A 10,569-nucleotide genomic window follows, 5' to 3' on the forward strand; every position below is an offset into this window, starting at 1 on the left:
TCAACTTCTAAATTCCAATTGGAATCCAGTGGAAGAAGAATCCACTGTTAATCCCATCATTATTATTGTATTATTATTATTAAATGACATCAAGTGAACCCCAGCAATACCTAGGCAGTGGTTTTTTTTTTACTCCTCATGGCTGTGCAGGATTTTTTTGGACATAATTTGGAATTTTTTTCTGCCACTTTTCTTATGCATGATTTTGTTTTCACTCCTTAAAGCTGTGCTCAAATTTTTTGGGTTTTTTTGCCAAACCCCCCTCAAAAACCTAATAGTCTGTCCCTAACTATCGTTACCTTATTCTCCAGTCGGCTAGCTGATATTGTTTATTAGCTGTCACTCCGCAGAATTTCTTCAGTAGATAACTCAGTGAGAATCGTTCATAGTTTAGAACCCTTGATGCTTGGCCAGTGTCGAACATATTAACGATGTACAACCCAAAGTCCCTCTGTAACCATCCAATGTCCATGTCGGCACCATGAAGAACCTGTATAAATGAGTTATAGCAGTAATTTAAATAAGTTTAAATAATTTTGACATATACAGTGTGATTCGAGAAACTGTGGGCACTTGGAAATATTCCAGGAATTTTCTATTGTTCTTTGGCCAATCAGAATTGACTTTCTGACCACAAGATAATGGAAAGATAACAATAACACTTCTGATTGGTTAAGAATCATTCTTGAAATATTTCTAGGTGCCCACAGTTTTTCGATTTGCACTGTAATAAGGCTAAATATGATTAAGACGAAGCTAAAATTGAGAAAGTGCTAGCTAACAGTCTTGCCCGACGTAGCAGCAGTTGATGCATATGGGACCCAGAAGGATTTGCAGGGGTATCCAATCTTTTGCCCTATTTTTGGCTGATCCTAGTGGATCAAAGACTCTAAACATAGCAGATGGTAGTGGATCTAAATATTTGCCCCTCCCTCCGCTCCCATGTCATTGTAAGCATTGTCCAGGTAGGTGGAGGTGGTACCTAATTTCAACTGATTACTCAGTGTGGTGGGTGACAGGAAGTGGACTGTTGCAGATGATGATGATGATGATGTTTATGGTGATGATGGTGGTGGTGATGATGATGATGATGGTGGTGGTGGTGATAATGATGATGGTGGTGGTAGTGGTGATGGTGGTGTTGGTGATGGTGATGATGATGATAATGATGATGGTTGTGTGATGATGATGACGATGAAGACCATGGGTTATAGTAGTCACAATAGCATATATTATATACCCCCAATTCAGCCATCAATAGAAAACCAAAAGGACTCACCTTGAGTATCTTAGGGTTGGTAAAGGATTCATTCAAGCTGCTCAAGTCACTGCGCAGCTCCAGAGTATCAACGAGATAATCATGATCCCTGGTTGATATTTGCATAAGACAAACAAATCCTTGGAACGATCTGTATGAATGATGCTGAAGGGGGAAAAAAATCAAAAAAGATCAGTTGTTACCAGCTGATATGAAATAGTGACTCATTGCAAAACTGATGTGTCATGAAGCTTGCAAAGATTAATCAGTAAAGAATAAAAACATTCTTGCCGTCACAAAAAATTCTTGTTCTCCTGGGTGAATGATATTCTATTGTGTTTTTGATCCTCATCAATAAAAACAAACATAACTTTATAAATCTTGCTTTCTGATTGGTTGTGGAACATTGTTTATGAGAGCATACAGCATTGATGCAAGCAGACTTTCTATTTCATCATTCATATCCAAAATTACAGCTATTCTATTGAAGAAATAGAAAACACGCTGTGTGCAGTTATGAAGCACCTGGGGGTTTATAGAACACAAGGGAAGTGTTAGGAGAAGCATGACATGTAGTGATCTTCTCTAGTATTCTGCCAATCTCCAAGTGATTTATAGCTCCACACAGCCCAGCAAGCAAGTTTTTTTCTTCTTTTATAAAATACAAATTACCTGAATGACGCAACTGAAAGTGAGCGCGTGCTGTGTGCTTTCAAAGCATGCGCTCCCAACCAATCAGAACGTGAGATTTAGAACAGTTATTTTATGATTTGTTACTTTATTCTATGATATAAAGCTCTGGGGAATTGGTAGAAGAAAGTCTACTACAGTATGTGCTGTGCTTTTCCTTTAGAACACTTCTCCCATGTTCTGTCAATTTCTGCGATCTTTATAACTGCACACAGCACACACTCATGTTTTCTTCAATACACTATACAGTACCTCCAAGTCCACTGCGAATTCTGTCACACTGGAAAGTTTTTGACAGAGTTCCTCAAGCTGTTCAACAGTTTCTACATAAGTATAGGGTGTCTCTTCCAGGCCTTTATATAACTGAACACAATAAAAGAAATATAAGGAAACTTTGGATGATTAATTACATTTCAAGGACTTGGGCTACCTGTGGCCAAAGGTAGCCCATAAGTGAAAATGAGATTACAAATTCATCAGATCTTTTACATCCTTCTTGCCTCGTTTGAATTTTAGCAACCTTTTGCAAACTTTTGGGAAGCACCAATGCAACCCAGGTTCAAGTCTTGCCGTCACGGTGTTGTATGTGAGTACCGGTAAAGTTGCTTGTCGCTTCTCTCCTGAGCTTCGAAAGGTTTTTCTCTGGGTTCTCCAGTTTTCATCCCTCTTCAAAAGTCAATTTCTAAATTCCAATTTGATACTTGGGCTTTCAACTACAGCAGTTATTGATTGTCCCACGCTTTGATACAACAGCTAAAGTTTACTAGAGTTAGGTTACTATGCAAACTCAATTTGCATTGCTAATTTGAGTCCCCGGGGATTATGCAAATGAGATAATAAAAGCCCTTCACGTGGTCCTATAGTGTCACTCTACTCGAGGCAGCCGGTCAAACATCGTCTTTGTTATAGTATTTGGTATTTCAAACCCGTCTTCCTGTGATATGGCCGAACAAGCTCCGGTTGTTCCACCTCAAGAAGAAGTTGTTCGAGTGTTAAACCCAGTAGAAGATGTGCCGCCGCTTCAAAATGCGGCTCAAAATGCTGCTCAAAATCCTCCCGAAGGTGCGGACCGGAATGCTGCTGTGCAGGATGGAGCACAAAACCCCGCTCAAGATGCCGCTGCTCCTGACGTCCAGGAAGCAGCGCCTCAGGTAATATTCCTTTCGCTAGTGCGTTGTTTATGTTCCTAGTCGTTCGTAGCGTTGGGTCTGAAGTTTTAAGTTAGTGTGCTTCGTATATTAGTTCGAAGTTTTCTAGTCGCGTAATTTGCATTCTGGTATCGCCGTTGGTGCCAAGTTTAATCTTTCCGGCTGTTGTTGTATTTTGTTTTCATATTCACTATAAACTTTATGAACTGGTGTATTTCAGTTAAGGATGTGTAATGTCTGTGAGGCTTAAATAATATTGCCTGGCTGGTGAAGCTTCAAATATTGCCTGTGAGGCTTGAAATATTACCTGTGAGGCTCAAAATATTGCCTGTGGGGCTTGACAAATATTGCCTGTGAGGCTCGAAATATTGTCTGTGAGGCTTGACTAATATATTGCCTGTGAGGCTTGACTAATATATTGCCTGTGAGGCTTGAATAATATTGCCTGGCCTGTGAGGTTTGAAATATTGCCTGTGAGGCTTGAAATGTTGCCTGTGAGGCTTGAAATATAAGCTGTGAGACTTGAGCATTGCCTGTGCGACTTGAGCATTGCCTGTGAGGCTTGAGATATTGCCTGTGGAACTTTAATAATATTTTCTGTGACCCTTAAAAGATTGTGTACGCGCGATAGTGGAAATAGTGCCTGTGAGGCTTGAAATTGTTTACCCGTGACATTTGTAGATCGCCATGTGGTTTCGAATGCTGCCCGTGAGGCGTGAAATATTGTCTGTGAGACTCGAACATTGACAGTGTGGCTGGAAATATTGCATGTTGGGCTTTAATGTTTGTGTGGCAAGAGGGAATATTGTTAGCAAAAAATATGGCTTAGTTAAAACGTAACGAAATGCCTATGGTTGTAATAATAGATGAATGCTGGGGGTTAATAATGTGGTTCTTTAATGGACTAATGAGCAAACAATCGTCGCATTGTTTTAAACATGTACATGCTTGGTTCATGTTTGAACATTATGTTGACACACCGCTTAGCGTTCGGTATTAATTTTCATTTGAAGGTTGAGCTGGGACTTGATCAAGTGTTGAGAAGAATAAAAGTGTTGGAAGATTCACAGAAGGCAACAGTGGACTCCTTATTAGAGGAAATTCGACATTTTGTGAAATCGCCCGTCTTCACGAAAGACAAGGCACTGGACCTCCTCCTCGACTTGAAACTAGTGGCCAGAGAGACAAAGCATACCAGGAAGGGTTTCTTTGAGGCTTGCCTTCAAACCAGGAGGGAGAAGGCGACCGTGCCCCTGGACCAATTCAAAAAATATCTTGATGTACTCTTGGGAGATAAAGATCAAGAGAAGGTTATGGAGATGATTGCAAAGGTGGACAAAGCGTCAAAGGCCTCGAACCCTGGGACGTCCCGCCCGGGCCCTTATGTTAGAAATACTCCAGGACGGTCTGGCCGTGCGAGTGTCCAGTGTTATTGGTGCCATAGGTATGGTCATTACCAGGGGGCTTGCCCAGAGCGACGCAACCAGGCCAGGAGGGCACCAAGGGTCAATGCATCAAGAGAAAATAGATAGACAGATCAGGGAATTGTATAAGCAAATGTGTGGTGACTAACTGAGTCTAGAACTTGAAATAAATGAGATGATTGGTTTATTTTGTATTTGTGGGGATTGACTCTAGACCATAGACTAGCTGATTGATATGATTTGGTTTGCATGATTAAAACGTTAACAATTAATTTGTTTTAATTTGGGATTATTCTTAAACAGATTTAAGATTGAATCAATGTATAGTTCATATTGTTTATTGTGTGATTTTGGGGTTTCTATTGGCTTTTTTGAAAGCTTAACTCGTCCAAGACGTGTAGGAATTGTAGTGGAGATACTACTTAACAGGCCGACATCTTATAAATACTCCGGATGCAATCAATAATAAAGGGAATCCGATGTGTGATATGCGAAAGAAAAAAAAAAAAAGAAAATTTATTATGACGTGCATGTCGGGCATACGTCTTGTCTTTAGAGAGGTGGATACTTACTGTTTTAGGTCTTCCATATCGGGGGGAACAACTCCTGCTGGTTGTCCACTACGGCCAACCACCAGACGACCTGTACAGGCGTGTTGAAGTTGCTCTCTCCTGATCGGGAACCCGTCGGTATCCTATCGCGTCAATAAATATCTTGTCTTATTTCGATGTGTCTTGGCTTTATCCACTTGTCTGTGTTTGAATCCTGGTTTGAACCGGTTTTTCCCCAGACAACGGGACATAAGAGGAAGTTCGAGCCTTCAGTTGATGTTGACAAGTGGTGGGAATTCCGTAGAATGGCAAAAGCAATCGAGCCAAGACAATTCCAAGTGAATCGATCGTGGGTGGATATCGACGGCGTTCCCGGTCAGGAGGGGCGAGAAAAGACTCCAGTTTACTGGAGAGAAGTAATTTCAACGGGTGTGGTCCCGGATCTGTATACTCTCAAACTTAGGGACCCCAAAAATTTCTCAGTCGGGGGTGTTCATCAAAATGTTCAAGCTTGGGCGGAACTGCTCCAAGAACATCCACAAAAGGAGCGAATTGAGGAGTGGATAAAAAAACAAGGTGGACATCCTCAAATTTTCTCACCCATTTTCGGGATCCTTCAAAGGGTCGAGGTACAAGACAGAATTACCCCCGCGCAAGATGTTTGCGAATCACCCATCCTGTAAAGAGTTTTCAGAGTTCATCTCCTCTGAGATACTTGGGCGTCTCACATCTGGTGCATTTAGAGTATGGGGAGAGGTGGGTTCGGATGACCCACCGCACCTGGTGATGCCATTGATAGTTGAGCCATCGAAACCTCGGCTTTGTGTGGACGCGAGGTTCCTGAACCTCTGGATGAAAGATGCTCCCTTCTCATTAGATCGTCTAGCGGATGTTCCCCGGTATGTTTACAAGTCATCGTTTATTACAAAGTCTGACGACAAGTCCGGCTATGACCACGTGATGGTCACAGATAACTCCCAAACGTATTTAGGCTTCTCATTTGGGGGCTTATGGTTTGTATGCACAACGCTACCCTTTGGATGGAAAATCTCCCCCTACATATATCACACCATCGGTCTGGCAGCAACAGGGTTTTTGAGATCGCAAGGGGTCCCTTGCTCGTTGTACATAGATGATCGGTTGAATGGTGAGCTCATTACTGCGACCGGTCGGTGGGCTAAGTTGCCACAAGAGCGTGAGAAAGTTTTTCGTTACGAAGCAGCAGAGGCTGCCCTCTATGTGGTGCTGTCCGTGCTGATAGCATTGGGCTATACAATTGGTATAAAGAAGTCTGTTCTCGTTCCTACAACTTCATTAGAATACCTGGGCCTTATTGTCGACTCTGAGAAGCAGTCATTCCTGATACCACAACGCAAGAAGGAGTCTTTTGCCGCGTTAAGGGAACTCATTCTCACTGGTAAACAGCCCATACCACTAAAAACGCTTCAGCGTTTCCAAGGCAAATGCATTTCCTTGTCATTGGCAGTTCCAGCAGCAAAGCTGTTTATCAGAGAGATCAGTAAAGCTCGGCCCGAGCGTGCGGGGAAGGATGCAGTCATCTTGAACGAGATTCGGAGAGAGGAAATGTCTTATTGGCGCTTTCTTGACAACTGGGATGAATTCATTCCTTGGAGGGACGAAAAACACCATACCTTCTCTCTGTCCACGGATGCCTCCGAATATGGCTGGGGTTGTGTCATTCACCGTGGGTGCGGAGACATCTCTTTTGGAGATTATTGGGACGTCAATGACAAGACGCTCAACATTTCTGCCAAGGAGATGAAGGCACTGGTGTACGCTATAAGAGCTTTCCCCGATGACATTTGTAATTCTAGGGTGGACGCTCTTGTTGATAGTCAGGTTATGATTGGAGCGTGGAAGTCTCAAGGGGGTAAAACCTCTCTCGAATTAGTCAGAGTCACGAAGCAGCTGTTTTGGGAAGTTTCTTCACGAAATATTCATCTCAACTTGCAGTTTATCCAGTCTGGTTCTAACAAAGCGGATGCCCCCTCCCGAAGGTTGTCGCGGAGCGACACAAAGTTGTCCCTAGAGTCGTTTGCGCAAGTGGATGATGAGTTTGGGGGTAAGACGGGCCACTCCTTTGATCTAATGGCATTAGATTCTAATGTAGTGAGAGGCAAGAACAACATTCCTCTACCCCATTTTTCACCAGCCCCAAGCCCTATGTCGAGGGGTGTAAACCTATTTGCCCAAGACCTGCATGCTGCACCAAACATGATGAATCCGTATGTCTTTCCTCCTTTTAACCTGATAGGCCCTGTACTTCGATTGTTGACTAACTTTAAGAGGCCTTTTTCTATAATCGTCCCAGCGCTCACTCCTCACCCGTACTGGTGGCCGGAGCTAATGGCGCGCTGTTCAGGGAGATTGTGTCTTGGAGAAAAGGGAGATAGTCATGTCCTGCTAGCTCCGTCTAAGTCTGGTTACAGCCCCATACCATGTCCAGCTACAATGTGGGTGTTGCGGATAACGCGCTTCTGATTGTCGTATTTCATTGACGTGCTTAGGAATTGCCAAGGGTGCCCAAGTTGTTTACTCCTGCAGTGGCGTGTCCACGGTGTAACTACCCTAATGATGAAAGCTTCAGGTTTTGCCAACAGTGTGGTTATCAGAGGCCATCCCTAAACACCTCGGTGCGACGGCTCGGGGAAAAATTAACGATTGATGAAGAGCTGATAGTGGCACGACGTCAGGAACTTAAGAACCAGCGGGACTCGTCAAGATATACCAAGCAAAAATCAGCGTTGGAGTGCGAATTTAGCCAGTTTTTGGGTAGCCGGGCATCGCAAAAGACTTTGGGCTTCTGCTATACCTGATGATGTGATAGAGTTCCTCATATGGAAAGATCGTGCTGGAAGGACAAAAGTACATAAGTCAGAGTGTCCGGCTTTAGTCTGTCGTGGTGTGACCTGTTCTTGCCCAACGCGTCTTGCCTATGGAACGATTGATTCGTTGATAGGAAAACTCCGTGCAATATTTTCTGAGAATGGTAGGGGTTCGGAGTGGTACTCCCTCCTTGGGGTAGGAAACCCCGCTGCTTGTCGCTCGGTTAAGGCCTATTTAGCCGATGTGAGGGAGGAACAACTCAAAGCCAGGGTCACGCGACGTCAGGCAGAGCCTATCCTAGTAAATGACTTGGCAGTAATTTCAGAATACATAGAACATGTACTTAATAATAGTTCTACTCTGTCGGCAATTCAATTATTTATGTATGCTAGAGACCAAGCTTTATTTAAGTCGCTATTTTTTGCGGGTGATAGGGCAGCGGATCTACTTCAGTTAAAGGTTTCGGTTGTGCTCCGTTTTCCGGATAACTCAGGCTTCCTTCTAAACCATGTTTGGACTAAATCATGGAGATCAGGTGATTCAAATGTGTTTGCTTTTAAAAGAGGATCGAACAAGTTTCTTTGCCCGGTACGAGGTTTAGAGGTCTACTTTGACATTTCCAGCCTCTTACGGGTAAATCTAGCTCCGGGTTTCCTTTTTCGGTCGATAACTAAGGAAAATATGGTCAGTCCATATTGTTTGGAGCCTACCGCGGCCCAAGCGCGCCTTAAGTTTTACACCTCACTGTTGACTGGCCGGCTCTCGGGGAAACAGCTCACCTTGCATAGTTTTCGCAGTGGTGCAGCGGTTTCTTTGGCCTTAGAGGGTATAAGCCTTCATGAAATCATGGACCACGTCGGGTGGAAGAGTAGCAAGACCGCTTTGCATTACATGAAATTAAAACAGGTGATCAATCCAGCGGGAGCGGCAGCAAGACTAGCGAATTTGCCTATTGATACCGGCGAAACGTATAGACGCGCAAATTCATTAGAAGGCTTCTCTCAGGCTTTTGAGGGTCCTAAAAGGCAATGAATGCTTTGGTTCGGTGGTGATTAGTGAGGCTAAGATTTTGCTTTAACGTAGTGTTGGGGGAGTAGAGTGTTTTCGCATGGGTTGGACAATGACCGTACCGTGTCCAGAACCATGAGTTCTGTAATTAAACACTTCAAATTTTGGCGGTTACCTAGTACCCAGTACCCTAATTGTATATAGAGTAACTGTTACTGTTAATTAATCCTTTGCCACTCATACAAAACCACTCTAAAGATATATCAGGTGTTGGGAAATGATATGTGAGTAAGGATTGGGAAAGAGTGATGTTATGAGTTCTACAAAGTTTGCCTAATAATAAACTGTTGGAGGATATTCCGGGTACAGAATGAGTACAGTTCATTGCCTGAGTCATTGGTACGGAAAGGATGTTGGCGTGGGGAAGGCCAGAGCTATCCCCATTCCTTATTACCATCTCATGGATAACAATGCCCGGGGAAGAATATTACACTATTCTCTGAGTTTGAACTATGAATAGGCCCTTTGCAGCTCAGCAATCACGTGCTGATTAATTCACTGAGAGCAAATGAATGAACATTTTGATTCCCAAGGGTGAAATTTACTGGTGAGCAAACAAACTTTCTACAACCTGTTTCGAGAGATCGTAATAAAACTACATTTCGTGACACACTGCAGGATACACATGTTTTCATTCAGTTCTTTACAAGTAGCTAAAAAGAATCACCAATTTAATATAAAAACAAAATTTTTGCATTCCAGTACAGACATGTGACCGTTAACTTAAAAAGGACATATCTCAACTAAAGATGTAATAACTCTTTCCAGTCAAAATATTAAATTATGTAATAATTAGCTTAGTAGTAGATAAGATCGAGAGAATGAGAGAGAGAGAGAGAGAGAGAGAGAGAGAGAGAGAGAGAGAGAGAGAGAATGTGTGTGGGTGAGAGTGAGAGGACTAGTATAGCTTAGGACCTAGGATTAGAACACGACCACATCAGCTACGCTGTATATAACTTATCGTGTATAAATAAATATCATTACTATTACTATTATTATTATCATTATTATTATTATTATTATTATTATTATTATTATAACTGCAAAGGGCCTATTCATACGAGCTGAAGGCCAAAGCCGAAAACCAAAAGCCAAACGTCCATGCTTATTAATCGTATCTTTTTTCTTTTATCCTGTTCAAGGTGGAAGAGAACGAATGTGTGATAGATTATGCTTTGAGCAAGCGATATGTCAAGCTAGTACCAACAGGACTGGACTTTGGCAAAGAAGGATTTTCAAAGTAAGTGTAAGCTAGAGAACAATAATGCTACACTAAGGTAGCATTCATTTTTTTTTAAGAGAGAGGAGGTGGCCGGGGGAGTTAAGGGGGCATCAAATATTTACAAGTTAAAAAAGGGGGGGGGGGGGGTCACTAATTTTTTCTGGCAATAATCTTGCATTTTTGCAATTTTTTTCAGTTAGGTATTAGGCGGCTATTTTGAAATTTTAAAACTAACCCGGATGGACTAGCAAATTGTGCACATAGGCTAACAGCTATTCCTCCGGCCCCCTCCCCCTTCTAAAAAATGGGTGAATGGATTTCAGGTTCCCATCTGTGAGTTAGCCACGTCCTGACTTTGATC

The 10,569-nt window shown here is 42.6% G+C and overlaps 1 protein-coding gene across 1 annotated transcript; it reads right to left on the reverse strand.

Annotated features, from left to right (window-relative positions):
* Positions 1-295: 295 nt before the first annotated feature.
* LOC148911450 (exosome complex component 10-like) lies at positions 296-2,399 on the reverse strand. The gene is made up of 4 exons (XM_089029381.1): positions 2,379-2,399; positions 2,201-2,311; positions 1,280-1,423; positions 296-490 (listed from the first exon to the last, which is right to left on the reverse strand). Exons 1-4 carry the CDS (start codon positions 2,397-2,399, stop codon positions 296-298), a joined length of 471 nt encoding a protein of 156 aa, XP_088885507.1.
* Between the last annotated feature and the right edge of the window lie 8,170 nt (positions 2,400-10,569).

This window comes from Actinia tenebrosa, unplaced genomic scaffold (assembly GCF_029948245.1).
Source record: "Actinia tenebrosa isolate PJP-AT-01 unplaced genomic scaffold, QUT_ActTen_1.0 PGA_scaffold14__42_contigs__length_11649687, whole genome shotgun sequence".
Lineage (NCBI taxonomy): Eukaryota > Metazoa > Cnidaria > Anthozoa > Actiniaria > Actiniidae > Actinia > Actinia tenebrosa.

What these genes read in the sequence shown, in the direction of transcription:
- LOC148911450 (XM_089029381.1), bottom strand. Translation starts at nt 2,399, where the DNA reads ATGGGCTACCTTTGGCCACAG. An exon ending in TGGGCTACCTTTGGCCACAG is followed by an intron (nt 2,312 to 2,378) that starts GTAGCCCAAGTC and finishes TATTGTGTTCAG; the next exon opens with TTATATAAAGGCCTGGAAGA. An exon ending in CCAACCCTAAGATACTCAAG is followed by an intron (nt 491 to 1,279) that starts GTGAGTCCTTTT and finishes TCATTTATACAG; the next exon opens with GTTCTTCATGGTGCCGACAT.